The 26,932-nt window shown below is 51.9% G+C and overlaps 11 protein-coding genes across 11 annotated transcripts; 5 read left to right on the top strand and 6 right to left on the bottom strand.

The window, feature by feature from the left end:
* Positions 1-405: 405 nt before the first annotated feature.
* Positions 406-2,561, top strand: COCSADRAFT_39829 (uncharacterized protein). The gene is made up of 3 exons (XM_007704926.1): positions 406-1,265; positions 1,316-2,204; positions 2,254-2,561. The coding sequence occupies exons 1-3, from the start codon at positions 666-668 to the stop codon at positions 2,325-2,327; spliced, it is 1,563 nt and encodes a 520-aa protein (XP_007703116.1). The 5' UTR covers positions 406-665; the 3' UTR covers positions 2,328-2,561.
* Positions 2,562-3,130: 569 nt separating this feature from the next.
* Positions 3,131-4,105, top strand: COCSADRAFT_97775 (uncharacterized protein; the record flags this gene model as incomplete). The annotated part of the gene is made up of 2 exons (XM_007705262.1): positions 3,131-3,364; positions 3,419-4,105. The coding sequence occupies 2 exons, from the start codon at positions 3,131-3,133 to the stop codon at positions 4,103-4,105; spliced, it is 921 nt and encodes a 306-aa protein (XP_007703452.1).
* Positions 4,106-4,887: 782 nt separating this feature from the next.
* On the top strand, positions 4,888-6,737 carry COCSADRAFT_239516 (uncharacterized protein). The gene has a single exon (XM_007705261.1). The coding sequence runs from the start codon at positions 5,141-5,143 to the stop codon at positions 6,623-6,625; it is 1,485 nt and encodes a 494-aa protein (XP_007703451.1). The 5' UTR covers positions 4,888-5,140; the 3' UTR covers positions 6,626-6,737.
* A 111-nt stretch (positions 6,738-6,848) lies between these two features.
* Positions 6,849-8,296, bottom strand: COCSADRAFT_97475 (uncharacterized protein; the record flags this gene model as incomplete). Its single annotated transcript, XM_007705260.1, has 2 exons — positions 6,849-8,138; positions 8,240-8,296. 2 exons carry the CDS (start codon positions 8,294-8,296, stop codon positions 6,849-6,851), a joined length of 1,347 nt encoding a protein of 448 aa, XP_007703450.1.
* Positions 8,297-8,927: 631 nt separating this feature from the next.
* Positions 8,928-11,733, bottom strand: COCSADRAFT_239500 (uncharacterized protein). Its single transcript, XM_007705259.1, has 2 exons — positions 10,340-11,733; positions 8,928-10,286 (listed from the first exon to the last, which is right to left on the bottom strand). The coding sequence occupies exons 1-2, from the start codon at positions 11,580-11,582 to the stop codon at positions 9,190-9,192; spliced, it is 2,340 nt and encodes a 779-aa protein (XP_007703449.1). The 5' UTR covers positions 11,583-11,733; the 3' UTR covers positions 8,928-9,189.
* A 638-nt stretch (positions 11,734-12,371) lies between these two features.
* Positions 12,372-16,862, bottom strand: COCSADRAFT_202457 (uncharacterized protein; the record flags this gene model as incomplete). The annotated part of the gene is made up of 2 exons (XM_007705258.1): positions 13,940-16,862; positions 12,372-12,568 (listed from the first exon to the last, which is right to left on the bottom strand). Exons 1-2 carry the CDS (start codon positions 16,833-16,835, stop codon positions 12,372-12,374), a joined length of 3,093 nt encoding a protein of 1,030 aa, XP_007703448.1. The 5' UTR covers positions 16,836-16,862.
* Positions 16,863-17,045: 183 nt separating this feature from the next.
* Positions 17,046-18,555, top strand: COCSADRAFT_124593 (uncharacterized protein). The gene is made up of 5 exons (XM_007705257.1): positions 17,046-17,197; positions 17,302-17,437; positions 17,487-17,643; positions 17,691-18,187; positions 18,243-18,555. The coding sequence occupies exons 1-5, from the start codon at positions 17,179-17,181 to the stop codon at positions 18,265-18,267; spliced, it is 834 nt and encodes a 277-aa protein (XP_007703447.1). The 5' UTR covers positions 17,046-17,178; the 3' UTR covers positions 18,268-18,555.
* Positions 18,556-18,685: 130 nt separating this feature from the next.
* Positions 18,686-20,174, bottom strand: COCSADRAFT_345260 (uncharacterized protein; the record flags this gene model as incomplete). Its single annotated transcript, XM_007705256.1, has 5 exons — positions 18,686-18,693; positions 18,775-19,114; positions 19,159-19,463; positions 19,652-20,050; positions 20,141-20,174. 5 exons carry the CDS (start codon positions 20,172-20,174, stop codon positions 18,686-18,688), a joined length of 1,086 nt encoding a protein of 361 aa, XP_007703446.1.
* A 1,393-nt stretch (positions 20,175-21,567) lies between these two features.
* On the bottom strand, positions 21,568-21,989 carry COCSADRAFT_184009 (uncharacterized protein; the record flags this gene model as incomplete). Its single annotated transcript, XM_007705255.1, has 2 exons — positions 21,773-21,989; positions 21,568-21,722 (listed from the first exon to the last, which is right to left on the bottom strand). The coding sequence occupies exons 1-2, from the start codon at positions 21,918-21,920 to the stop codon at positions 21,568-21,570; spliced, it is 303 nt and encodes a 100-aa protein (XP_007703445.1). The 5' UTR covers positions 21,921-21,989.
* Positions 21,990-22,883: 894 nt separating this feature from the next.
* Positions 22,884-24,292, bottom strand: COCSADRAFT_149664 (uncharacterized protein). The gene is made up of 3 exons (XM_007705254.1): positions 24,187-24,292; positions 23,883-24,126; positions 22,884-23,835 (listed from the first exon to the last, which is right to left on the bottom strand). Exons 1-3 carry the CDS (start codon positions 24,221-24,223, stop codon positions 23,013-23,015), a joined length of 1,104 nt encoding a protein of 367 aa, XP_007703444.1. The 5' UTR covers positions 24,224-24,292; the 3' UTR covers positions 22,884-23,012.
* Positions 24,293-25,078: 786 nt separating this feature from the next.
* Positions 25,079-26,859, top strand: COCSADRAFT_345256 (uncharacterized protein; the record flags this gene model as incomplete). The annotated part of the gene is made up of 4 exons (XM_007705253.1): positions 25,079-25,155; positions 25,354-25,766; positions 25,836-26,348; positions 26,492-26,859. The coding sequence occupies 4 exons, from the start codon at positions 25,079-25,081 to the stop codon at positions 26,857-26,859; spliced, it is 1,371 nt and encodes a 456-aa protein (XP_007703443.1).
* Between the last annotated feature and the right edge of the window lie 73 nt (positions 26,860-26,932).

Raw genomic sequence — 26,932 nt, 5'->3', positions numbered from 1 at the left:
ATAAGTAGAACATGCGGCGGAGGGTGCGTGGGTGGCGCAACCAAGTGCTGACGGCGTATGTGAGTATTAACGGTGGTGATGCCGACTTGTTTACCGTCTGATGCGCGACTGCGGCTGACTAAGGACGCCTGCCCAACGGGCAGTCACGTGGTCGAAGCTAGCCATGAGTCAGCACCGGCCGTCGCAGCCTAGGGGTGGACCTCAAACTTGGGCAGGGGGGAGGCCAGTGAAGACGTGCATACGAAGCGTTTGAGGTCGAGACGGGACTACGGCATTCAAGGGACGTTTCCGCCTTTGCTCACTCCACTGTCAGAATTCCCTGAAAAGAAAAACTCCCCCTAAACTAGTGCCTTATGTGCTTGCGTACACACGCCGACTAAATATAATATGTGGGCTGGCTGCACGCCTGCGCCCTCCTCCACACGCCGCTCACCCCAGTGTAACTCGACTGGCGTACGCCCAAACGCCAAGCACGCCTGTTTCCAACTTGAATCCAATTAACTCGTTGCACCTCCACACTCCTTCGCCACTTGTTGTTCTGTTCTCGTCGCTCTCTCTACATACGTACACCTACGACCCTTTTCCTGCCTACGCTTCAATTCATCGCCGAAGACCCTTTCCTTGCCTTTCTGCCCTCCCTCGCTCACATCCCAATTGCTTTCATCATGAAGTTACGACAGCCAGGGCCGCAGATCTTGCTGCTTCTCTTGCCCGCTCTACAAGTCCTCGCTACACCCGGCCCAGTTGACACCACCGCCGACAAACGACTCGCGCGAGCAGCCGCACCTGCTTCCCCCGACGCTACCCTTCTCGCCGAACCCCCTCTTGCATCCCCGACAGTCGCAAAAGGCACCAAAGATGCACCCGTCGACGGCTACGATGGCTTGCCTCACCACGGCCCATATGTTGCCGACGTACCTAAGGCTCATGGCAAAGCTCCGAATGTCGTAGAGGACCTAGGGGTGGCAAAGAAGCCAGCAGCCTCCTCCAGCACCGTTCTGATCGACGATGTGCTCGATGGCGACAAGAGCGTCATGCAAGATCCCACACGGAAACTGGCTACAGGCAGCAAAGGCACCGAGGGTGGAGTTTCTGCAAAAGACAAGGAGCGATTAGCGCATGAAGAAAAGACGGGCTCGAAGATGGAACAGGTCCCGGAATCGCCCAAAGAGGCGCCTCCTCACCCTCACGACCAGAAGCAATTGAAGGGAGACGCAGGAGATGCAGCAACTCCTTCGCGCGTACTCGGTGCAGGCGGGTTGGAGGTAGGATTCAAAATAGCTACAAGTACAACATGATGCTAACTTGAATGTAGAAACCCACCGACCTTCCCGAATCTCCTCATGACAACCCCCTCCCTGTTCCAAACTCGGTTTCCAGCAAAGATCCTTTGGACACTTCTTCATCATCCAAGACACCCTCTTTGACGCCCGGTGGGGATGCCGACGCCGGCGTTGTACAGCCCTTCCACTCCTTGATCCTTGCCTTTACCATGATTATATTTTCGGAAATTGGTGACAAGACGTTCCTTGTAGCCGCTCTCATGGCCATGCGACACCCACGGCTACTCGTCTTCTCTGCTGCCTTCTCTGCTCTGGTAGTCATGACAGTGCTTTCTGCCGTTATGGGCCATGCCGTCCCTGCACTCCTGTCTGAACGCTTCACGCATTTTGCCGCCGCCGCTCTCTTCCTCGTCTTTGGTGTAAGGCTCATTAAGGAAGGTCTCGCTATGAGCCCGGATGAAGGTGTTGGAGAAGAGATGCGAGAGGTGGAGCAGGAATTGGAAGAAAAGGAGCAGCTTGCGCGACACCAGGGCCGCCGAAAGGCTTCTGTCTCCCCATATGCTTTGGAGTCTGGCCGTGGCGTCCGACGCTCACGATCGAATTCGCGACTACCTGCACCTGCTCGAAGCCCGTCTAGCTCACCCGACCGCATGCCATCTCCACGCGGAGGCTCAATGTCCAGCACAATGGGCGCTGTCAATAACCTATTTTCTTTGCTCCTAAGTCCCGCTTGGGTTCAGACGTTTGTCATGACATTCCTTGGAGAATGGGGCGACCGCAGTCAGATTGCCACAGTTGCCATGGCTGCTGGTTCAGACTATTGGTATGTCACTGCTGGTGCCGTGGTAGGCCATGGCCTGTGTACTGCAGGTGCAGTCATCGGCGGCCGTGCCATCGCTGGCCGGATTAGTATGCGCAATGGTAAGAACACCTCTCTTTGTTGTGGTAAAGCATGTCTAACATTACACAGTGACTCTTGGTGGCGCGATTGCCTTCCTCATTTTTGGTGTCATCTACCTTTTCGAAGCTTTTTACCTCTCTTAGAGGATACGATCAATCAATAGCATTACCGGGCGTGTTTGGGTGGAAAGAATCACGAACTTGGGCTCGAATACCGTGGTTTTTCACATGTGTGGTTTTACTTCTAAGTATTTTTAATTTTACCTGCTATTTGTCCATGCACGACTATAAACTCTTCAAGATTTGTCCGGATGGGGGTATCTAGGGGATTCCAGTAATGAAGCCTACAAAATATGATCTACTATCTACTAAGTTGCAATCTTGTTTGAACTACTGCGGATTTAGTGTTTTCAGATGGAGTCCCTCGGATGGTTCGAAACGATACCTGAGTCATATTGTATAAACCTTCAGTATGGTCACACGCCCATCGGTGTGAGAAGAATAAGCTTTTAGGACAGGCGCCACCGATATGCTGTGATGGTGCGGGTAGGGTGATGGAATGGAGGCATGGGCTTGGCGCTAATCCCTGCTTTCGCCGCGGAAGAGACCCGCTGGCCCTTGCAGCAGTCGAGCTTCATGAACACTTCACGAACAAAAGCTTCTCTCTATCCGGCAGTTGCCCTGCCCGTCGTCGCGAAACACCGCTATCCGTTCTTGCGCTCCGTGGGCCTTTGCGTCTGATCGACTGTCTATCATAGCCTGCTACTTGGCCTCTACGACAACGCGCGTCCACTTGTATCGGCACCTACGACTTGCACAGCACTCCATCTCTAACCCCCAAACGTTGGTGTTGTTAGCCTTTGGCTATGGTTTCGACCACATCCAGCACAATGGTGCCACAGCGCGAGCCTCCTCGTCCGCCACCGCCGGCGGTAGTCGAAGCCGAAATGCAGTGGATATTCACAGAAGAAGAGCTGCTTCTGGCGCCGTCGATAACCGATGGAATGGCTCCGGAAGAGGAGCGGACACTGCGACGGAAAGGCGTGGGTTTCATATTGCAGGTGGGTATGATGCTCAAGCTTCCACAGACGACTCTGAGCACGGCTGCCGTATTCTTCAACCGCTACCTGATGCGGATGAGCCTCAAGCCACGGCCTGGTTACAAGCCACTTCACCATTATGTAAGTCGACACACAACTTCTCCTGTATCGTCTGGGCGCATCTGACATTACTAGCAAATCGCTGCGACTGCATTATTTCTCGCTACCAAGGTCGAAGAGAACTGCCGCAAGATGAAAGAACTCGTCGTGTCATGTGTCCGAGTGGCCCTTAAAGACCCGAACAAGCTTGTCGACGAGCAAACAAAAGATTTCTGGAAATGGCGGGATACCATCTTGTACAGCGAAGATGTCTTACTCGAGGCTCTATGTTTTGACCTCAATGTTGAGTCGCCATATAAGATCATGTACGACATGATGAAGTACTACGGCGTCGAGCACAATAAAAAGCTGCGTAACTCGGCCTGGGCTTTTCTCTCCGACTCGACATCCACACAAATGTGTTTGCTCTTTCCTTCACGAACAATTGCCGCAGCATCGCTGTATGCTGGCGCGCGCATGGCCGAGGTTGAGCTAAGTGACGACGACGGCAAGCCTTGGTGGGAGATTCAGCACGTCCAGCTGCGTGACATCAGAAAAGCATGCAATCTGATGGCTGATCTGTACGAGAAGACGCCCGATAAGGACGGCGAGCCTAACATGTACGCCGGGCTTAGAACACCCGAAGATGGCATCGACTTTGGGGACACGCCTAGGAGCATGGAGGGAGTCCAGATGACCAATCAAAGCCAGCCTCCTGCTAACGGCACTGCGGATGGGAACGTGACGGAGAGGGGCAGTGAAGAGGGCGAGTTGGATGGCTAGGAGTCGACTTCCGCGGATTATATGGCTGATAATGAGTCGTTTGTTAGTGAGGAGTTGGAGTCACTTTCGCTCCACTATTCCGCTGATAACGAGTCGTCCGCGGGTGAGGACCCGGACTCAACCTCTGTTGCTGAGGAACTGCAATCGGCCTTTAGCGACTCTTCGGCCGATGAGTCTTCTAATAAGGCGGTGGGTAGCAGAACAAGCTCTCCATCAACACTAGGGTAGAAAGGGTTTGTATGTGTGAAGCTAGTTGGAAAGGGATACGCGCTGCGTACGTTTGTATTGAAGCGGGTTGGGTTGGGGCGCAACAGGGCGTTTTTGGGAAACAGGGGCAAAGATACCACCAGGGGATACTACACAGTTTTTGTTCCCCATCGTTATTTTTATTCTGCCTTGGAAATGGATATTATTCATCAACGAGTTCTCCAATCTTGGTTTATGATTGTCGTGAGGTCTGACATGGTTTTAGCTTTTATTACTCCACAATAAGAAACGATAAGCGCGCAGTAAGTAGTACGAAATACGAAAGCTGACATAAGCCGTATACTTTAACTAACTATCTTCACAACAGAAAACAACAACAGAGGGATTATTCCTTTGGCAAAGTTGGATTTGGTTGCAGTGTGTCGCTGTTGCCTGATAAACAAGATAGTAACAAGATGCCCTCTTCCCACGCCGAGCCGTATCGACCGTATCTCGTACCCATGGCGCGCATGACTCGGGTAGACTTTCTGTTGCCGAGGCATCTTTTAAAGGGTTCAATATGCGAACGACGTCAAGACTTTTATACCCTTTTTGCGCCACGGAGGGGAACACCTATTCTTCCCTTTTTTTGTTGTTTTGTTTTGAACGCCCGACACGACATAGTACTTCCGTTTGATAATATCGCTCTTTCGGACTCTGGATATACATATATACAACATTCCTCTAAAACGGAGCTGCCTGAAAGGGACATAGACACTTCAACTCTCAGATTCCCATATAAGAAAGTAAAAGTAAGAAAGAAAGAAAAAAAAAGAGCAAAGGAAGAAGATGGACTCGTCACCCTCCGCGATCCTCAAACTCCTCCTCCCGCAAACCCCTTTACTCGTCAAAACAGCCCTCTGGCACTCCCTCTCCCTCACCCCGCAAAGCACAAAATGGGACTTGAAAACCTCCCTTACGGTGACCATGCTGCGCGAGATGATAGGGCCGAATGCGACACCACAGCCTATTGGCAAAACACAGCGTTTTACGCTCCGGGACCCGGGGGTGAAGGGCAAGATGTGGGTTAGCAAAGTAGCGATGCCTATCCCCGGGGAAGACGATGTGCGGCAGATGATGTTTAAAGCGGTGAGAGATATGGGGAGTGGGGATGAGAAGTGGGAGGAGCCGGAGCAAAAGGCGCTGGAGGCCGAGTGGAATGGCTATCGCTCGCAAGCTAAAGATGGCGAGGGGGAGCCGGCGGGGATGGGGGAGAGGGAAAAGTACGAGGCGTTGATGAAGGAGACGGAGGAGGGGAGTGTGACGATGCTTTATTTTCATGGGGGAGCGATGTATTTGCTTGATCCGGCGGGATACCGTGGGTTGGGTGCGAGGATTGCAAGGGAGACGGGCGGACGCGTGTTCAACGTGCGGTATCGATTGTCGCCACAGAATCCGTTTCCCGCGGCGCTGCTGGATGCGTTTACGGCGTACCTGTCGCTGCTTGCGCCGCCGCCGGGTGCGTTTCACGAGGCCGTTCCCGCGAGTAAGATTGTTTTCGGGGGAGACTCAGCAGGAGGTCTCTGCTGCACGGCGTTGTTGCAACTCCTCTTGCAAATCCACAGATCCACTCCTTCCGGCCAAACCCCCACAGTGCGCTTCCACGGGAAGGATGTTGAAATCCCGCTACCAGCAGGCCTTGCCTTAACCTCCCCCTGGCTCGACGTAACCCGCGCTCTACCCTCCATAGAAAGCGAAACAACATTCGACTACCTCCCGCCACCCAGCCAAACCGAAAAACGCGACTTTCCCGCAGATGAAGTCTGGCCCGCCAATCCTCCCCGTGCAGATCTCTACTGCAACGCCAGCGCCCTCCTCCATCCCCTCGTGTCACCGCTCTCAGCTCAGGACTGGAGCGGTAGTCCTCCCTTGTTCTTCTCCATCGGCCAGGAGATGCTAAGGGATGAAGCGGCGGTGCTGGCGCAACGCGCTGTCAAGCAAGGGGTAAGTGTGACGTGGCGCGAGTTCGAGGCTATGCCGCATGTTTTTGCGGTGTTGCTGGAGGGACTGGGGGAAAGTGAGGTGCATTACAAGGAGCATATGGAGTTTGTCAAGCGGGTGGTGGGTGGGAAAGAAGGAGGAAAGGAGGTGTTGGAAAGCACTGCAGTCATGATCCGAGCAAAGACGCTGAAGAGGGAGGACAAGGACGTAGCAGCGGGTTTAACACAGATTACAGATGAGGAAGCGAAAGAGATGATGGTGAAGGGGAGGGAGAGGATTGACAGGAAGTTTGCTAGGGGGAGGGATCCTGCGGCTGAGAGACCCATGTTGTGAGCAGCTTTCTTACGCACCGTATTTTCTTTGGAAGACACGAGGGTGAGTGCCTTGCGACTTTTGATAACTTAATGACGTTAGTCCAGCCGGAAAACTCAATATTCAATACATCTCCTTCTTCCTCAGTTTACAAATTAGACACACAAAAGATATATATATACCAGCGCCACCATCTTCTATACTTCCTCCCCTCAAAAATAACACCAAGAAAATCAACTCAACTCTACTCCCCCTTCATCACCCTCCTCCTCGCAGCTCCCCTTTCAACCCCACTCTCCAACCCCGTCCCTAATCCCGAATCCGTAAACACACCTTCCCTCTCCACGCCCACGGGCAACGGTACTTTGAGCAAAAAATCCTCATCCTCATCATCCGCCTCCGCCTCTTCTTTCACTGGGATATCCTTCAACGCCGATTCACTCTCCTCTTGCTTAACACCACCACCAGACGAACTATACGAAAGTGGATACTGCGACGGCAGGGTAGGAAATGTGCGACTCGTCTCACTAAACGGGGTGCCTGGGTCCGTTTCCCCAGCTTCGGCCTTAATCTTTTTCTCTTCTTTCCTCTCCTCCTCATCATCCCCGGGTACCGACGAGAAAGACGAAGCAAGCAATGTGAATGTACCCCACGTAATCACCAACACGCACATTTCCATTCCCCAAAAGCTCAAGATACCAAGGATAGCGCTGAGAATGCGGTACCGATACATGAGCCATCGGATCCCTTCGAGACGCGCGGTAATGTGCACGCTTGCACGATAAACTTCCAACGGCAATTTCGATCGGAGTTCAAGACGTAGTGAGGAAGGTACATTGCGGTATCCAGGTTCAAACATGACTGATTCCATCATTTTGATAGTTACATGCTCGGATTCCTTGTGCCAACCCAGCAAATACAACGGGAGGCGCATGAGACGGTAAATCATTTCAAGGATGCGGCTCCGGTATGTGAGGATTGCTGGTCTTTTACTTCGAGCAAGGACCGTAGGAGTCTGAGGCGTTGTATCGTCTGTTACGACTTTCTCAGCTGTGTTGCCCGGTGCGCCGCCTTGACTGTGGTCTTCGACGTTCCACTCTTCGTCCCAGCCCAGCATGTGTTTTACGCCCTGCCCGAGTGTCGTGGGGCCCCGAAATTCCAGGCCTATCATCCAATTGCCAGCGCGGAGGTTGGTTTCGCTTCTTGGGAGGTCGAGTTCAACGACTACGTCGTACTTTTGGCGGTCCACTAGCCCGGGTATGTTTGCGAGTCCGTACGGCCATTTTGCTGCTTTTCCGGTTGGCACGCCACTGACTTGCGTGGGTGTATGTAGAACCACTGGACTATGATCGTACTGGAGATATACCGGTACTACGATGCCGCGGACGGGAATGTAGGCATAGTAAAAGGAAGAATAGGCTACGACAGCGAAGCCGAAAAGGATAGTGGATGCGATGAAGAGAAGTGCGGTGCGCAGGTACGTCCGTATCAGGGCTGGCGATGTCGCGATGCGAAGGGGTAGAAGTAGGGAGTCCTAGGCATTCAATCAGTGGTACGCGTGGGCGGGCGATGCGCAGGTGGGTGGGGAGATGTGGGAGGAGCAATCGTCGCGACGACGGGTCGGGGACATCTTACAATCACAACCCGTACAATTGACTTGTCTTGGTGAACATCATCTTCGAGTTCCTCCATAACCACCTGCTACACTACGCAGCAGACGTTTGTGGTTGTTGGAATGCGTTTTTTTCACACGCGCTTGATCTTCACATGCTGTCGTGCGCCGCACTTGGGTTGTGACGTAGCTTGCACAGACCACATGCACTAAACATTTGCACGTCACTGCATCACTTCACAGCTCAATCAAGACCCATCAAGTCATGAGACAAAGTTTTCATTCAAGCAATACAGCAGTAGAAAAGAACCCAGCGCTAATCCTACACCATGTCTGTTGCCTATCCCATCACCCGACTCCATACAAAGAAAAGAAACGAGTACACGATGGACTCGTGAGCAACCCCGTCAGCCTCTCAACGCCATCAGGTCGACAGCCTGCAAGCCGTGAACCCAAAACGCCAGAGGAAGCAGAAACCCCATTTCAGATTGTGCTTGCGGGTGAAACACATGGTATCATTCCCAAAACAGCCTGTTTACTCCTTTTGAGGAAACAAGTAGCCACATAGGAAGAGTATGGAAATAAACAGTCGCTTTGAAATCAGGGACAAAGGAAGAAAAACAAAGGAAATTCGTCAGAAGCGCGACGAGGCTGCACTAGCCAAATGAAGCCGGTGTGTAGCCGCATGCTGTAATCTCCGCTCTAAAAGCCCGTAATATCCCGCAACTTTTATCCGGACCGTCGAAAGGGCCCAAGAGGAACTTTTGAAAAACATGCACATGCATGATCAAGTCCGTACTAACGACATAGCCGTGGAGAACAGCTAGAAGTAAAAGGCCGTGGGTATCGTAACATCGTAGGCAAACCTCCCCTAGTCCTACTTCTTCATCCTCCTAGTCCGTGCCGCCCGTCGTCTGGCATGCCGTGGTTGATGATTGTGGCGACAACCGGCGCCAAGTGTGTATAAGTGTGTTCAAGAAAAGCGTCCCATCCGAGGCGGTCCTCGAGGGGAGCCCATGACCGAGCTTTGCAGCCGGCCTGTAGCCTTGGTAACGCCCGATAGGGGCGAACTCTGGTTCATGTTGGTGTGGTTCTTCAAAGGTGACTTGGCCACGCGGTTTGATCGCGAACGCTTCCGGAGTGGTGTGATCAACGCCTCAGCCGACTTTCCAGAGCGAACCGGACGTGAGACAGAGGCTCGAGCTGCTGGGTCTGACGGCAGAGATGCTACGTCGCGGTAGCGGTTTTGGTTGGTACGGAAGGCGGTAACAACACCGCGATCAAAGTGCTCGAGCATGACATCCGAGGTGCTTCTCTTGCGGGTTTGTGGGGTAGTAGTCGAGGGTGCAGCCGGAGTCGAGCCATGGTTTACCACCTGGGAGGTGGCTGGAGTTGCTGGCACATCAGTGTCGTCGACATCATCTTCGTCGAGATCGGTATCATCGCCGTCAGAACCAAAGTCCATAAAGTCGGTGATGTTGATGTCATCCTCATAATCATCGCTCGAAGAACCATCCTCGTCTTCGTCAACGATGCCCATGTTGCCGTTGGAAGATATGCTTACGAAAGGATAAAAAGCCTCGGGAGGACCGATGCTTTCACTTCCAAACACAAAGTCGTTTGGACCAGACCCAAAAATACCCGAGAGCATGATGTCGGTGCTGAGGCCGTTGTTGAAGACCTCGTTGCTGACCTCGCTGTCAGAGGCATTGTTGATTTGTGCAACAGAGTTCCTAGGACTGTTGTTGACAGTGCTGCTAGTGCTGCTGTGATATTCTGTTAGAGGGATCCATGGGATCAGCACTGTGCGAGGGCGATAGAAGCTAACGGCCTTGGTGGCACGGTTAGTGACGGCAATAGCCTGGTCGGTTTCGTCGTGGATGAAGATGCCACGCGTAGGGGGGATTTGGCGACCGATGGGCCGCGCGCTTCGCTGAAAGGGTTTGGGCGTGCTGGCGCGGGACCCCGGTGCTGAAGAAGGTCGGTGCAGAACAGAATGCTTTTGTGTTGGAGTGCGTGGCAAAATATCGTTTTCAAAATCTTCTTCGTCAGTGGTATCACCCATGTCGGCTGAGAATGTATGTTAGTCAGTGGATCAAAGTTGGCATAGGGTACTATCATACACTCATAGCCGCTGGATTCACTCGACTCGCCCTCGGACTCATCCGAGTTGTCGAGCTGAGTGATACGAGACTCGTTCTGCTCAAAGTCCCAAAAGGAAACATCAGACTGAGGAGAAGCCATGTCTCCATTGTCATCATCGTTGTCCATCTCAAGCAGCTGATGCAAGCTAGGCGGGATCTTGTCTTGATCCATGAAGAGATCTGGAAAGATGCTGCTATCGAGCTCTGATGACTCTGAGCTAGAGCTGTCTGACATTGGAACATCGTCATCGAAGCGGACACGCTTGGCAGAGCCGTCTGAAAACTTCCTCTTTGCCATGGGTACGGGTGATGCGGGGACAGCTTCAGGCTCAAAGAAGGGAGTGAAGCCAAAGTCAGGAAGCCCCGCCATAAAGGCATCATCTAAGGGAGCAGTAACGTCGAAGATGTTGTCGCTCAGGCAGCTATCAAGACTAAGCCGGCGAGCATCACGATACTCATTGAGAAGGGTAGTAGCTTGCTGCTCTTCTTGCAGAATGTAGCTCTCTTCTTGCTTCTCCATCAGCTCCATGTCAGACTCATCGTCATCAGGGACGAGATTGACGCCGCTGTAGTCTTCATCGTCGGTCTCAATAGCGTTGTCATTGGTCTGGGTGTCTTCATTGTCCGTGTAGGTTAGCAGGGGGACACTGGCGGCATTGCTCAGTTTGCGAGCAATCTTGCGCCTAGGAAATGACTCTTGATCGGTCGAGTCATCGCCAAAGAGAACTGAAGTGCTTGAGAGATTACTAAAGGTACGTTTCTTATTACTCATTAGTAGTTGGTTCACGGGGTGCTTGCTTGGTACAAGCCGCAGCCCGGTTGTGTGGGACGCGGTCTCATCGTCTTCAGCGTGAGACTCGTCGTCATCTACAGGGTCGATGCGGATAGCAGGCTGCTTTCCCTTTCCCTTTCCTCCCCTGCTGTAGCCAAAGGGACGGGCAGGGACGTCGTCGGTGTCGGTCTCATCATCCAACTCGTCATCTTTTACAGCATTACTATCATCGTCTTCGTCGTCTTCGTCGTCAGCAGCACCTTCAGTGGCCGATTGGTCACCACCACGGCCTTCAGAGTGGTGTGTGCTACCTGATACTGTGTCTGGAGAGGTGGACCGTTGGTGAGTGCGGTGGATGCCTGCGGCAGCATTGTGCAAGGGGCTGCGGTCTTGTTGGTGGCCGTCTGAAAGACCCTTCATGGATGGTCGAATATGAGTCCGATGCGCCATGGTGGGTTGTTTGTGTTGTGGAATTTTTTTTCACTCTCTCTTTTTTTTCCTCTGGTGAAAATGGTGGCGGTGGAGTAGGCGGATGAAGGTGTCGGAGAGAAAGAGAGGTGTGATTGGTATGGTGCCTAGTATCTTGAAATCGAGTTTATTTTCAAGAAGGATAGCGTGTGGGAGAGTAGGTATAATGTATGTAATGTACTGTGAGGGGCGTGGAAGGGCGTGGGAACTATGCTAGGCCCTTTGAGCTTCGTCGATGTTGCAGCTGTGGAGCGGGACTGCAAGAGACAATGGTGGAATTTTTTGCTAGCGCAGGCGGGACGATTGCCAATTGAGTGGGACGGATTGGGGCAGAGGGTACTGCACGCAGTCTGGTATTGGTATCGTCGAAGAGATTGGGAATTCCGTGAGCTGTCGGGCTGATGCAGCCCGTGGGTGGGGCTGCACCAGGAGTTTAGAGCTCAGCGCGTGCCTGCGGCATTGTCTCGACGAATGTAGGAGTAGGGATGGGGGGTCTGGAGTGGTCCTGGAAAGAATCTGAGCGACTTTGACGTCTTGGGGCTGGTGCGGAGAGAAAAGATGCGGGCGAGGGCAAAGGATATGTTTAATTTTTAGTTTGGCCCTAGCGGCATATCGCATGGTCCGGGCGGGCTACCTAGTCCTGCCTGCCTGCAGCGATGACTCCATGTCGAGCAACCACCACAGCCGGCGGGAAAACAACAGCCACGAATACCACGATCAACGGCTTCTTAGTGTTTTATTTTTTTGGCGCGCAATTGCTGGCTAGCACGATCAAAAGGCCGTGGCCGGGGCGCATCCAGCAGCGTCTGTCGCGTGCCCCTCGCTGGAAATTTTGGTCGTCTGGCCGAACTGCCCCACTGGCCCTAATGCAGACGAGGACATGGCGATGAGGCAACACGGGGCTAATAGTTGCCAACGGCTGGACCCCATTGGCTCAAGCCCGCCCAGAGCGCCCTGGTCAGCACATGCTGCGGCCAAACAACAGACTGGCTATGTATCAACGTACATATTCACCTGCTAGCTATGTATCCATGCAAGTACATACTCATATTGCTGCTACTGCTGCTGCTGCTGCTACTACTACTGCTACTGCTACCGCTACCGCCCTCTGGCGCCGCCGTTGATGCAAGCCCGCCCTAGAGCAGAGCAGCAATAGATTGCTCATGACGGCCCCGCCGTCGTCGTCATGGCATTATCGAGCCCTCGGCTCACTGCCCCTCCAAACACCCCCCCATGGTGGTCCTTGACGTCGTCGGGCATTGCTGCCCCTCCAGATGCATCGTTCATCGATAGGCATAGGCACTGCCCCGTGTGGGAAAGAAGCGGTGAAGGCCTTGGAGACGTAGCCCCGGCGCCTCAGCCTTGAGATGACAGCCCTCGGCGGCCCGTTGCTTGCTGCTCCTGCTGGTGCTGATGCCGATGCTGATGCTCCTGCCGCCTATCGCTTCCCTCCCAAGCACACTCGCTTACGCGCCACTGATGCCAATCCCACAAATTTTATTTGCACTTCAAAATTGCCCGTCGCGGCCTCATCCGCCCGCAATGCCTCACCTCACTGCTTGCTGTTGCAAGTATACGCGCAGACGTCAAGGCAACTTTTTTTTTACCCGCCCCTCCAAACTGGGACTGGGCTATACCTTGGTATTAGTGGGGGGAGGATGGCAGCATGCAGAACATTGGTGCATCTCCCGTCTCCACAGCCTCTTGGTTGGATCAGCAACAGCCCCCCTGGCTCGCCCTCTCTTTCTCTTTCTTGACCTGGGGGCCGCCTGGCAATATCCTCGACGTGTCATAAGCCTGTCCTTACATGAGCCCTTGATTGGCTCTCAGCCGTCTACTAACACGGGTCCCGTCAGCTCCCATTCGCCGTCCCAGCCCTCTTGGCCTGCTGTAGTCACGTCAACGGACGTCTCAACTACCACGACTTTGCTTTTCATGAGCCCATATTCGCTTTTGTTGCTGCAACTACACCCTCTCACTCATGGTCGGCCGTGGTCTGGCCCAGGCAAAAAACGTCAACGGCTGCTTGGGAAAAAGTGGAGCCCCCTAGTGGGGCCCAAACCCACGAACACGCTCAGGGTTTGCCAATTTCTCCATCACGCGCCTCGCCTTGCCCCAGTCACCAACCACGTATGTGTATACAAAGCACGTACTACACCAAAATGTACCCACTGTCGTCTAGAGGCTGTATTACGCAATTCCATGCACATCATGTCTGCCCTTCCTAGAGGACATGCAACTGGCCGAAAATCTGGCCTTTCACCACTCGCCCTCTTCGCCGCCTTCTACTTCTTCACCTCCCCCACGTGGCTCGAGCTCGGCAAGCCCAACGAGGCTACCCAGATCGCGTGCAATATCCTCATAGTCGAACCCTAGATAGTAAAGCAGCCGTGCCGCCCACCTCAATGTATCCCGTGCTTCAGTCCGCGTGGCCTCTACCAGTCCCTCGCCACTTCCTTCCTTGGCTGCTACTTCCTCCTGCACTTTTCGGACAATGGCCCATATCGTCTCGTGGTTGGCATGCACCCGTCCCTGCAGTATCATCCTTGCCCCAGACGGCTGCACAATCTCAATGTCCTCGGGACGATCCTCATACTCTCCGCCTCTACTCACCCGGTACCGAGCCATGCTGGGCAGTCCTCCCGGCGCTCTGTATGGCTCAAACCTCTTGGGTGGCTTGTAGCACCACGTTTCCACAATTGCCCTGCCCTTGAAACTGCCGTAGCCCTCAAGCACGCCGCATAGTACCCGGTTGAAGTCGGCCGTCGAAAGCTTGATGTCGTGCCGCGCCGAGAATGCCAAGAACTGCGAGCAGTACTCTTTCCAGTACACATCTACCGTACACATGATGGAGAGTATGCAGTTGAGCTCATCCCGGATATTCTGCAGAATAATGTGTTCCCATCCAAACAGCAGTCCTGTAAAGCTCTCTTGGGCTTCGCGTTTGCTCTCTTTAGAACTACTCGACGTCCGGAGAAGCTCCGCTGCAAACGTCGAGATGATAATGGGCCGAGGTCTAAACGTGGCACTTTGCTCCACGTATTGTTGCATGCTCCGCACAGCCTCCCACCTGCCCAGCTTCATCTGGCAGCAGAGCAAAGCTGTCAGAATTTCTGCTGGCATTCGCTGCTGCTGATGCTTTTCATTCCATGCCCCCGCCTTTTGAATCACTTTGAGAACCAAATCATTTTCCCCAGCCAACGTCCCAAACCGCACAATGGATGCCGATATGTTGCGATGACCATATAGCGAAGGGCTAATCAGTGGGCCATCCAGGTCTCCAGAGAAGAGTAGCCATCGCCCAAAGTCAAACATCTTCAATTCTGTCGCCAAGTCTAGGAGCTGCGCCAGAAGTAGCACGGGAAGCTTGGTGTCAAAGGCTGGGAAGCTGACAGGGGGTAGCCTGCTCGTGAACGGCTCGTCCTTTCGTAGCTGCGGACTGTTTCTCAAAAACGTGAAAAACTCCTGTACAGACCTCTGCTTGTTGTCGTCTGCGTGTCGTTGGAGAAGTGACAGTGTTTCCATGGCGCCATTGACATCTCCGTCTTTGATGAATGCTCGCATAGTGCGATGCAACAGACTCAATGGCAACGTTGTTGGCTCAAAGAAGTAGGGGATCTCGGTACTCCACTGAGTAGTTGCATTTGCAGTGCCAACTTCAGCTCCAAATCCCGGCGCAAGCTCAAAGATGCGCAACAGCACCTCAGGTCGCTTCTCCGGCACAAAGCCACCAGACTCTATCAGTCGCGCCATGATCGAGTCCCAAGCCATAGCTCCAAGACTTAGGTTGTTTGCGTCAAGAAGCGTCTTCAACATTTTGATGGACGAAACCACATGCTCAGGGTTAGCGCCGCGAGTGCCCACTCCAAGTCGCATCTGGTTTACAAGTCCGTCTACAAATGCTGTGACTACCTCGCCGCTTATCGTTTTGCGTGTTCGTGCTCGGTCCTCGGGGCTTGCCGATGCATCCTCATTCATTGGAAACAAACTCCAACTCCTCGATGGTGCTGGCTTCCTCTGTTCTTCTTGTTCCATGATCTCTCGCCAGCTGATGAGTGCCCACCCTTGCTCTCCTTTCTTAGTTGCAACTTGCTCCAAGATGGAAACTCCGTCCAGCACCCACCCACCATGTAGACAGGACCAAAGCACAAGCTCCAGCCACAGTTCTGGCGTCACCTCTGTAACGTAGGCCTTGTAACGAGATCCTGGTATTTCGTGCCCAAGAAAGTATTGAGCGTTGGCCCGATCCTTTGCTGTCTTGACTGAAGACTCATGCGCCTTCCACGTCGCATCTGACAGCGCAGTAAGAATTTGGGACGACAGCATATGAATAGTCGGAGGTTGCTGCAGCGCATGCCTGTCTTCATGTGGACGATATGTGTAGACAGAGTCGGGAATAAGACCTATATGATGCAAATATGCAATCACCTGCAGGACGTGAGGCATGATGGTCTCCTGCCCAGCACTGCCTTGCTCTGTGGCAGTCAAGATCATATTCCCCAAGCTCCTCCACAGCTGTCCCAATCCTCGTTTTATCGTGACGTTCCGATACCTGATCGACTCTGGAGCAGAAGTCGCTGTGTCCAGAGTGAACTTCGGTCTCTGTGATGGTGGGCTTCGCTGGAGTACAAGAGGGCTCTCGGTCAAATCCTTCATGCTCCGGTACTCACGTCCCTGCCACATGACATCTGAGTACTGTTGAATCTGAGGAGCGGTGTCGGCCGAGTGCTGTCTGTCCTCTGCAAGCTTTTTGGCCATCCAAACCACAGTCTGCCATCGACCCTCAACCAGCCCTATATGGCTGATAACATCCATGGAGGCGGCTTGAGCAGAACTGAGAACATAGGCAAGGTCGAACGAGCTCACCGGTATTTCGGGGCTATCTGAACGCTCCCCTCGCAGGTGGGCTGGAAGGAAGGGTTCAAGGACGGCAAGCCATGCGTTGATGTCACCACGAGCTTCTGGCTGCGGGCAGGGTATCTGCGATGTGATGAGTTCCCTTGGCTTCTTTGGGCGTGCCGGAGAGGCTTCATCCTGGACATATGTATCCGGGAGAGACAGGGATGGCTGCGCGTGGTTGGAACGGTGTTTTCCATTTGCAAAGGTGCGTTTGGAGGGTTTGGCGAGCGTCGGAACGAGAAATGCGGCCACAGAACAGGAAGCAGCGATCCCGCGAGTGTTGGTCCGGAATGCCTGTGTGAGGGCGCTGCGAAAGCATGTATGCGCAGTGCTCATTGAGGGGTAGCGAATGGGTGGTGGAGGTGAATGCTCGTGACGGCGGCATCTTCTTGACTTTTTCCGACTAGGATAATGACGAACTGCACTCTCCAGTTCCGAGACGCACTAAGACCATCCGACAGGGGTCCCCTGCTGGGCCTCCCACGTCTGCCTGCCGCTAGTGACCTCACGCGTCAACAGCGCAAACAAGTCGCGACGACTCACAAAGAGATTTGCCAGAAAGAAACGCTCTACCGATTGCCTAAATCCTAGAATTGCTGCATATATACCCAGCTTGCTCTACGCGTATTCTCCAGAAATCTTCACTCTTTCCCACGCGACACAGCAACCCACCGTGACTATGGGTGTATACCGTGTCGGTAAGTCATTACATGATTTCCAGTGTACTTACATTCAATGGAATATGAGTCGCATTTCAAATCATCAATTGAAATTATAGTGGGCAAGACTAATCGGTTATCAGAGGTGTCTCCTAACAACCGTGCTGGCTGCCAGGTCAAGGCATGCAAAGACGAAGGCAAAAAGATTACAAAGGGCGAGTTTCGCTTTGCCGTCCAAGTTACCATTCATGAGCATGTCAGCTGGCAATACCGCCATTGGTAAGTGTAGTAGTTTGTTCTACGAAAAGACAATTGCTAACTAGTATAGGGGATGCGTCACTCCTAAGCAGATTGAGAATCTAAATGAGACGTGCGGAGGTGATACAGACATGGTCGATGGCTACGATGAACTACCAGACGAATTTCAAGAAAAGATCAAGTTTGCACTCGAGCATAACCACATTCCAGATGAAGATTGCACACGCGTAAGTACTTGACTAACGCATTTTCATATTCCTACTCACTGCCCCAGGACCCTGAGCTCAACCGTCTCGGCGTCAAGAAGTCTAGAGCAAAGAAGCCCAAGAAGGGTGATGAAGACGATGCCTCTGAGGAGGAGAAGCCTAAGAAAAAGAAGTCCACCAAAGTCAAGGAAGAAGATGAAGAAGACAAGCCCGTCCCAGCCCCCAAGAAGCGCGGCCGTCCCTCCAAGAAGCAAGCTGCAGAGGGTGATGAAGAGGAAGAGAGTGTCCCGCCTGCGAAGAAAGCTCGCGCTAACGGCAAGAGCAAGAAGGTCGCAGAGCCCGCGAATGAGAGTGAAGAGGAGGCACCGGCACCTAAGAAGGCCAGGGGCAGGAAGGCAGCACCTAAGAAGGAAGTAGTCGAAGAGCAGGAGGCCGAAACAGAGGATGAAGCTCCACCGCTTAAGAAGGCTCGTAACAGGAAGCCTGCTGCTAAGAAAGCCGAGGCCGAAAATGGCAGTGAGGTCGAAGAGGAGGCTCAAAAGCCTAAGAAAGTGCCGCAGAAGAGGTATGTGTGATTGAGTTATCCGTTGCTGGTATGCAAAGTACTAACCAAGATACAGGGGCCGCAAGAAAGCTTCCGAGTAAGTCCGAGTTCTTCAGTGGAGACATTCATTTCTTTCAATGATGCGGTCGCGCTAGGCTAGGGTGGCGTTGTTGTGTATCTCATCGGGATGCGTGTTCTTCATCATGCAAGAGAGAGAGATACCCAAGTGTAATTTAGTCTGGGGACATGGACACAAGATTAGGTAATAAGCAAATGAGGTATCGTACACATTTACTTGAAAAGATATCACATTTCCATTCATCGAATGTTTCTCGATTAAGTATCTAGTTATCGTATTGGGTCTATTCTAATCGTACCCCATTTTCCCCATTTTGATTCATCTTCTCATTATATCAATATTCATGTTTTCTATCTATATTCCCTTGTCCCAATAAGAGTGATAGCCGGGGTTTCCCTTGTTTTCTTGGTGATCCCGGTGCTGTCCGAAAGGATAACACCTCAAGGACCTGTACCGTGCGTAATGCATTGTCATGCAAGCTTCACACCCTCCGCGATTGCCAAGGTTTGATTAAAGAGTAATAACGGACCTGTCTGGCCTGGCAGACGAGGATCGCAGCGACGTGCTGCAGGAATGGTGGTTAGAGCCGCTTCGTATTCTTCTGCGGTCGCCCTTGAGCCCACGAATGCAGTGGGGAGTTGGCTCTTCCGCTCCCTGCAGTCGCAGCTGTTAGTGTCAATCGCTACGAGAGGTGCCCCCTCTCCTCGAGTCTGGACTCTTGGCCTCCTCCGCACAGGTCCTTCGATTTCGTCACAGGAGGAAAAATCGCTCTGCAAGCCGCAGCCGCCGCCAGCGCTCCATATCGCGATATCGCTTCTATCAATGTATATATTTCGTTGCTGTTCATCCAGTGTTGGGCTGGGGAGACGCTGATATGGACGTGTAGGTGGATGAGCCGAGCATGAGAACTCACACTAAGCTTTTCCTGCGCTGATGCAAACAGTACAGATGTAGCGCGCTGCTGAAATACAGGGTTTTCCGGCTCGATGAACTCAACTAAGACACCGTTCTCGGTATCATCAGTCCGCTCGCTGTTGTTGGCGGACTTGGTGTCGTTACTGTTCTCGACGACAATATTGTCGCGTGTAAAGAGAATAGAAGCGTGCTTGTACTCGAACCCAGATTTCGCATTAAGTCGGACTAGGAGGTGGAACACTTTGCGTAGCTGCATCAGGTATAACCCGTTGCCCAAAGGCTGCTCCCAAAACTGGGAGTGTTCTGACGGGCATTAGTTACCAGTGATTAGTGGATATAGAGAAAGACTTACCATGTTGTCCGTATTATGGACGCTCCATGTGAGGCGGGAGGATTGTACTCCGCTTTGTCACTTCTTGCTGTGAGATGGTTAGCTAGAATTCAGGAGTGAGGATTTGAAGGGGCAGTGGAATTTATCTCGAAGGCCATACTAGGATCAAGAAGCCTCTGTACCATGTCCGATATCCTCTCGTACGCTGCTTGGACAGCTTCGTCCTTCATGTCCAACCTCCTCTTCTTCATCTTCTTCATATGCTCCCTCTGGACCTCCCGCTCATGAAAACAGGATCGCTCCAGTGCGTGAATTCTGCTCTTATCTACCAAACCCGAATCACACGGGTCATGAGCTGACGCGCAACTTCGTTTTATGCCTGCAACATTGACCCCTGTTTTTGTGGCAAATAGGATTGGGTCGATCGGCACGCTGGACGGATATGCGTATATATAGTGGCCCCGGTAATGGCAGGCCACTCCAATTTCCAGGGTGTGAGTGGCTTTGAGGCCGAACATATATCCGCGCTGTTGAGTCGCCTTGTCACGGCCAGGCTTTTCTGGTAGGAGGTCAGCGATGAGAATATATGGCTGAGTGATGCTTGAGCGTTTTGGAAAACGTTCTTGTCAACTGATGGGGATTGACTTACCGTTCATCCCCTTCTTCACCATGTTGGCTGCCATGTTTATATGCAACTCCAGCGCGGAAGAGGGGATGGCCATAGATGTGGTGCCACCCATCGAGGAGTCCATCCTTTATTTTCTATTTCAAGGATGATTTTCGCATCCTCCGCCTTGATACGAGCTAGAATCTGAAGTCGAAAGCCCTGGGCGCGTGCTACCAGAGGATGTTTATCTGCCTAAAGTATGGCATAGAATTTAATGTTCATGAAGAACTGGGTTGGGTTTACACCGCGTTGAACCGGATTGCAACCCAGGAACCATGGAATATAGGCTTCGTTGACTATGAAGCTCATTCGGCCGTACCAGTTGGTGATGAAGTCTGGGTAGGTAGTGGTATAAAAGATCGTCATCTTCGATATCGTGATATCAATATAAGATAATAATATATGCAGTTGAAAGAAGTAACTTGCTGGTTGATTCTGTCAGTTCAAAAACGATGGTGCCTACACCCACACATATACCCTCTAGAAACCGCTGTTCACTCCGCTTTCCTGGCCCTATAACTCTTTCGATTGTTTGCTATAGCTCATGTGCTAGCCCACGTGGTTTCGTATATTCTCGGGCTCACTTGTCGGTACCTGGTTGCCTGCGAGAAGACCCAATCACGTGGCTGAGTATCGTTTGTTCATTTCGAAAAAACTTGATGGATTACGCAATATTTGGTGCTGCTGCCTCTGATGCATCATCTTTCTATTATTTTGGATCGTGGCTGAGGCCTAGACGTTGACTTTTCACTCCTAACAAAGGGCAAATAAACCGCAGGAGAGATCATATGGTAGGCAGATGGTCATTCAGTGAAGAGATGGAGTCACGGACAAACGCTGCGCGAAGTTTCTAGCACGTGTGCTTTGTGCGCTGCTGTTTGACGAAGTTGCTAGCTTCTCTTGATGGCCAAGCATCGAGCATGCACTGCTTTGCTGAGGTGATCTATTAGTGATGGCTGAGAGCCAATGCCGGAGGCAGATGGTAGTATTTCCTACTTGCGAGTTTTGGGTATATGAGAACTCTAGTTCGTTTACGTCGCAAGACTAGATGCTACCCGGATGTAGTACAGGAGAATGTTTTATCGCCTACCTACGAAGGGCATTTCATTGGAACGTCTTGTGGATCCTTGTTGGATGCACATGACGTACAATATTTCTCGATTTTCAAACATCCTATTAGACGATAGGTATTGAAGTCACGAGTTAGAATTGCGAATCAATGGGAAGTCAGCTGGATACCGTACTCGTGATCACGGATAATAGAGCTACGGAAACGTGCAACCACCGTGTCAATTGTAATCATAAGAAATCTCTCGATTAACTTCAAACCTACTCCTAATAATACATGATAAGAACTTCAAACTGATTCCTCCTCATAAATTCCATATCTTCATAGCAACTTCAATCATCTACCTCACAGACGAAGTCCCATCCATACCATCCGCCGCATCCCCAAGCCCCTCCTCATCGCCTGGCTCAGCATAAGTACCAGGCTGCTTGGCTGCACCACGAGTGCGCTCGCTTATAATGTTGTCGCGGTCGATAGCTTCATTGTCGTCGCGCTCTGTACTTTATTAGCAAACATTCCCACAGGTATGTAAATAGAGAACTAACCAAGCTGCTGATCAGAATCACCGCCGTTGTCGTACTCAGTAGATTCAATAGGGGCCTCGTCTTTGACAACGCGGATTTCGGATTGCCCGGTGCGGGATTGGTAGGAGTTATCCATTGTGTTGCCGGTGGGGACTTCGGTGGAGCTCATGGTTGTGGATGGAATATTGGGGATTTAGTTGGGAAATGGTTGATGTTTGTGTATTGAGGTGAAGATCAGATGCTGTGGTGTGATGATGGAGTCAAGGAGGAGTGGAATCACGTCTTTATGTAGACTTCGTCCATGATGACTATGCGTCATAGAGAGTATCCAAGCCTCTGATGTAACATAGGATTTGGGATCATAGACTGCTAGGATGGGCGATCACAATCCCATGCTGTGATCGAGACTATGACAGCATGGGCTTGGGAAAGGGTAATTCAACAAAGGTACCAGCCTCCTCGAAGATGGTGTGTGTGGTGCAAGTGGGTAATGATTTGTCGATCTGATACGAGGGATCTGACACTAGATGCGGGAGCAGTCCGCATGTGCGATGGCCTGGACATAAGCAATGCTGCGTCATGCTTTGGTATTGTTACTTTGAGAAGAAATAGATATAGCGAAAGCGTTGAATGTCTCTTTGTCTGTAGATCATACACCTGCACAAAACCCCATCTCAATGGTCGACATGAGAACAGTATCACATTGACTAAGCGTCAGCGAGAGTTGGGTCGCTTTTCATCCCTGCGTCATGCCATCGCAAAAGGCACACTATACTGCAAGTTCCCGAGACTTAGATACGCTCTACCGTCCAAGGGACCATTTGCACATGCAGTGGATCAGCATCAGTCCCAAAACGCGCGACGGTCGACGTCAACACCAGATTAGCGTCAGGGGTCACATGGGGCTCTTTGTGTGGATGCGAGATTGGCGAAATCGATCCTGCATAAAGAAAGTGGATTCTGCGAGAATCCGATGACGACGGGTCGGAACGTTTGTTTTGGCGATGGCTGGGAGTGACGTTGACATGGGCACTGACACGAAACGCGCTATCGCGACGTCACGACATGAAAACGCCACTTGGGTCACTATGGGCGACGAGCCGACTTCAACATATCCATAACGCACACTTGAGTATTACTTGTGCATTAGAAAGATTTACATTTTAACATAAGGATATGTCCATCGCTTCTTAGTTAATACTAGTACAAGGTACAACGCCAAGATGCAAACCCGCTGTCAAATCAAACTTCTGTGCGCATTCTACGAGCTTGCACTCGCCTCAACTGCTGTTCCGCTTTCGCTCGTGTCTTTCTTGGCCTCCTCCGTCTTCTTTGCGGCAGCCATTTGCCATGCTGGAATGGCAGCGCGTCCAGTAGGCATCCTGCTGCTGTATGAAGCTGAGGGGGTTGCAAGGCCGTTGGCTTGGTTGTCAGCAACAGAAGTACCGTTTGCCTGCTCAGCGGGCGCGGGCGCGGGCGCGGGTGCGGGTGTAGATGGTGCCTGGGGTGTCGGTGTTGAAACAGAGGATGTGCCGTTTACGTTCGGAGTCTGGGGAGCACTTGGTTGCTGGCCGGCTCCGTAGTAGCCCGAGGCGTTCTGCGGACGGGGAGCAGCTGAACCCATTCTGTTTCCGATCAATGTCTTCAAACTCTTCAACTCAGTAGACAGCTCCTTCAGTCTGTTGTCGGTGGCTTCCTTGTGAGACTCCAATGCCTTGGGGATCAGATCCCTCAGGCCGCGGACATCATCTTCAATTCGTCGGTTGTCGTCTCCTTGTCGCTTGGATGATTCCTTGAGGGTTGACAATACGCTTTCCACCTCACCTAGGGCGTCATCAAGTCTTGCAGTCCGCGCCTCTTCGGATGCCTTGAGTGCAGTAGTATCAGTGTTGAGTTGCTCGAGAAGATCAAAAGCACGCTTGAACGACTCGTCGACAGAGGCCTTGTCTTGCTCCAACTGGGGCTGCGTGGGCGGTTGTATCAGGGGCAGGACGTATCGCTTTGCGGTAAAGTAGAGTCCGTAGCCTACGCCACCCATGACCGTCGCCATGATGAAGTAGTCGCGCCAGTCGCGTTTCGGCGGTCTGTGTGTGTCAGCTGGTGCACTAGCAATACTAATCTGATGAATTACTCTGGTGGTGGCGGTGGTGGTTGCCAGTATCCTTGTGGTGGATAGCTTGCATATGGGGCTGCCGGCGGTGGCCTGTATGACGCATTGCTGGCTACTGCGGATGTCTGGGGAGGCGGAGGTTGGCCGGCATCCTCGGCAGCGCGGGCGAGGGAGACGTCGATTTCCTCCTGGGTGAGGTTCTTGGACTGCAGGAATGCTATGCGCTTCTCCAGGGGCGCGCTGGCAACCGACGGATCCTGGAGGACTAAATGTTGTTGTTAGTATCGTCGCGTGCAGGGCTGCAATCGCCGTCATATTTACTTACACGAGACGGCCGATATGATGAGGTCCTCGCGCACCATTTTGGCTACAAGTTACGCAACACACGTAACAGGCGCAAGATGGCGGGTGGTGATGGAGTTGAGGAGTCGCGAAACGACGATCTAAGGGCTCGAGGCAGGAATGCCTCGGCTCCTTTGCGTCGGTCGGCGGTCGGGTCAGCGCCCGTCTCACGTGGCACCGCCGCAACTCTTTTCCGACTTCGACCCTTGTACGCGAGACTGCTAGACCAGCTACACGACACACTGCACTCAGGATCGATACCGGAAATGACACTGGATTCTTATCTTCATCATGCACAGAAGTCTATCCATTGTTCTTATCGACTTTGTGCAATTGGATTTGTCATTTTCGCCAAGGCGTTTATCGTTGTCGCCCCAGGCACAATAGTATAATCTCAGTATTTAGGCTTCACAGATAACTGAAGTGACTTGGTAACTTCCTAATCGTTTGCTATATTGACACGTTATTTTAATCGTTGCGAGCAGTCTGGTCCGTAGTCCCCAGGTGCCATCGCGCGGCCTCAAAGCGTGTCGGAATCATGATATGCAGAGCATATTGGATTGCACGTTGGACAAATGTGGATTTCATCATAGGAAGCTCTGAGACGTTAAAAATTCTGGGGTGGAAATTGGCTGGTTCGTAGGCTGCATTAATCGAATGTCTCAACTATGCGCGCTGTTTTGCGCTGTAGTGGACTTGGGCAGCATTCACTGCATTGTGAACAGGGTCCAAGACACGCGGAGGCTTCCCTTTCACGCTCACTTGCTATTGTGACATATTCTCATTGTGACCTGCTGAAACTTGTGTGTTTCTCTATTTCGATCCCACAACCATCGCAATTACTCACACCATTTCTATCATCACTGACCTGCATCATGAACCGACGAATTAACATTATCGACTACGATGAAGTCGCGCGAGCGATGGCTGCATCCTCGCAGACCAAGGGAAAGTGTAAGAGCAAGGTAGCTGGAGGCAGCGCCGCTACTCCTGCCAGGTCGAACAAGACCAGTAATGTACCTGCAGTGCGCAAGGTAACTGGAAGCAGTATATCTACTCCAGTCAAAAAGAATAAGACCAGCACCGTACCTGCGGCGATCAAGGCAACAGGAGGCATTGAATCTACTCCGGTCAAAACAAACAAGACTAGTAATTCACCTGTAGCGCGCAAGGTAGCTGGAAGCAGCACATCCACTCCAGTCAGACCGAACAAGATCAGCAGTGTACCTGCAGCGAGGAAGGAACCAAGGGCGCCTGTTACTGCTATTCCAAGCCAACATCTGAGGGGCCAACTTTATAAAGCGAATGGGCTAAAGATACTATTGAATGACCAAGATGGCCTAGGAGACAAGAAGAGACAACACGCGCGGTTGGCAAAGTCTCTCCTCCACAATGACTTGGAAAAACTCCTCGATATCGTAGAGCAGTATGCAGGCACTGAGAAGCAAATAGAGTTCTGCATCCTTGAACTCTCAAAGGTTGAGGTAGCAACCTGGATCGAACAAAAGGAAACTCTTGCTCTTGGGCGCCACCCCAAATCAACATTACCAAGTAAGTCCCAGAGTCAACATTCGTACCGCACATACTGAGATATCGTTATAGTTGCAGATACAAATACAGCACATGGCACAGTCCATGCAAAGAAAACGGTCGCTCCTTCACATACCCCTGCAGCTCCGACCCTGAACAATGGAACAACAACTCCCTCCGTTCCTTACACTAAGAAAAACATGTCACATACAGCTGTACGGAAGGATACACGCGAGCAGCCCGATAGCCGGAAGAGACGAATCTATGAAGATGAGCCAGATGGCCAACCGCCGCAGAAGCTTCAAAAGCTTCAGAAGCAGGATACTCCGGAAGAACCAGTAGCTACAGCAGATGACCATCAAACCGATGCCATTCAACAGGGCAATTCAAGTCCTGAAACAGTATCATCATTTCCTCAAATCAGCGAGAAAATCAATACGCACAAGGTCGCTAGAGATCGCGAAGTGCAGCAGATGCGGTTCATGAGCAATACTGGGATGGATCCTTCCAACCTCGACCTATCCACCACGATCGTTCACAATAAGAAGAATGACAGAGTGCTTACCGCCACAACTAAACCTCGTACTGGCGCGATCCAGTTATTTGACACAACAGGTGGATCCCCAACTGACTGTTAACACGTGATGCATTACAGTCATTACGTCCGTCATTCAACATTTCCACATTTGACATTCTTTGTTCTCGATTTTACCTCTAGTTAAATTTCTAGATTCACTGCAGGCTAAACATATCAACAGTACCTCGAAACACAAGCATTCCGCCAATGCTTCACGCCCCTTTTCTGAAACAAGGAATACACAGCCGCCACGGCGCCTTCGTACACGACCCCGATCGTAACACAGGCCACGGCCATCAGATTACTCCAAACGATCGTCGTAGATGGAACGATTTCATAGTGTTCAATGGAATGTGGCGTTGTCATAAGCCGCATTCTGTATCTGGAGGAGAGGCCATGTCGGCCGAGCGTGAGATCAAGGAGACATGGGAGAAGTGGCAGATTTGGTACGGCAGATTTGTCGAGAAGTATCCAGGGTATGCGGTTGCGCACTTGTGGCCGTGTGGGTGCGAGAAGGCAGTTGAGGGAGACGAGAGTGATGAAGAGTAGACGTGATTGTGGCTTTTGGGATACATGACAAACACGAGTCGATTTAAAGAATGTGTTCAGGAACAAGACCCGA

This window comes from Bipolaris sorokiniana, assembly GCF_000338995.1.
Source record: "Bipolaris sorokiniana ND90Pr unplaced genomic scaffold COCSAscaffold_13, whole genome shotgun sequence".
Lineage (NCBI taxonomy): Eukaryota > Fungi > Ascomycota > Dothideomycetes > Pleosporales > Pleosporaceae > Bipolaris > Bipolaris sorokiniana.
The sequence above is the reverse complement of the archived record's forward strand: the minus strand, read 5'-3'. Positions and strand labels throughout refer to the sequence as shown.

Bases quoted from the DNA above. Each gene is read 5' to 3' on its own strand.
- COCSADRAFT_149664 (XM_007705254.1), bottom strand. From the start codon at position 24,223: ATGGTGCGCGAGGACCTCATCATATCGGCCGTCTCGT. The intron at 24,127-24,186 runs GTAAGTAAATAT...AACAACATTTAG, and splicing joins CATCATATCGGCCGTCTCGT to TCCTCCAGGATCCGTCGGTT. The intron at 23,836-23,882 runs GTAATTCATCAG...TGACACACACAG, and splicing joins CCACCACCGCCACCACCAGA to ACCGCCGAAACGCGACTGGC.
- COCSADRAFT_124593 (XM_007705257.1), top strand. The intron at 17,438-17,486 runs GTAAGTGTAGTA...TAACTAGTATAG, and splicing joins AGCTGGCAATACCGCCATTG to GGGATGCGTCACTCCTAAGC. The intron at 18,188-18,242 runs GTATGTGTGATT...ACCAAGATACAG, and splicing joins AAGAAAGTGCCGCAGAAGAG to GGGCCGCAAGAAAGCTTCCG.
- COCSADRAFT_239516 (XM_007705261.1), top strand. From the start codon at position 5,141: ATGGACTCGTCACCCTCCGCGATCCTCAAACTCCTCCTCCCGCAAACC.
- COCSADRAFT_239500 (XM_007705259.1), bottom strand. From the start codon at position 11,582: ATGGCGCATCGGACTCATATTCGACCATCCATGAAGGGTCTTTCAGAC. The intron at 10,287-10,339 runs GTATGATAGTAC...ATACATTCTCAG, and splicing joins TGAATCCAGCGGCTATGAGT to CCGACATGGGTGATACCACT.
- COCSADRAFT_39829 (XM_007704926.1), top strand. From the start codon at position 666: ATGAAGTTACGACAGCCAGGGCCGCAGATCTTGCTGCTTCTCTTGCCC. The intron at 1,266-1,315 runs GTAGGATTCAAA...ACTTGAATGTAG, and splicing joins TCGGTGCAGGCGGGTTGGAG to AAACCCACCGACCTTCCCGA. The intron at 2,205-2,253 runs GTAAGAACACCT...AACATTACACAG, and splicing joins CCGGATTAGTATGCGCAATG to TGACTCTTGGTGGCGCGATT.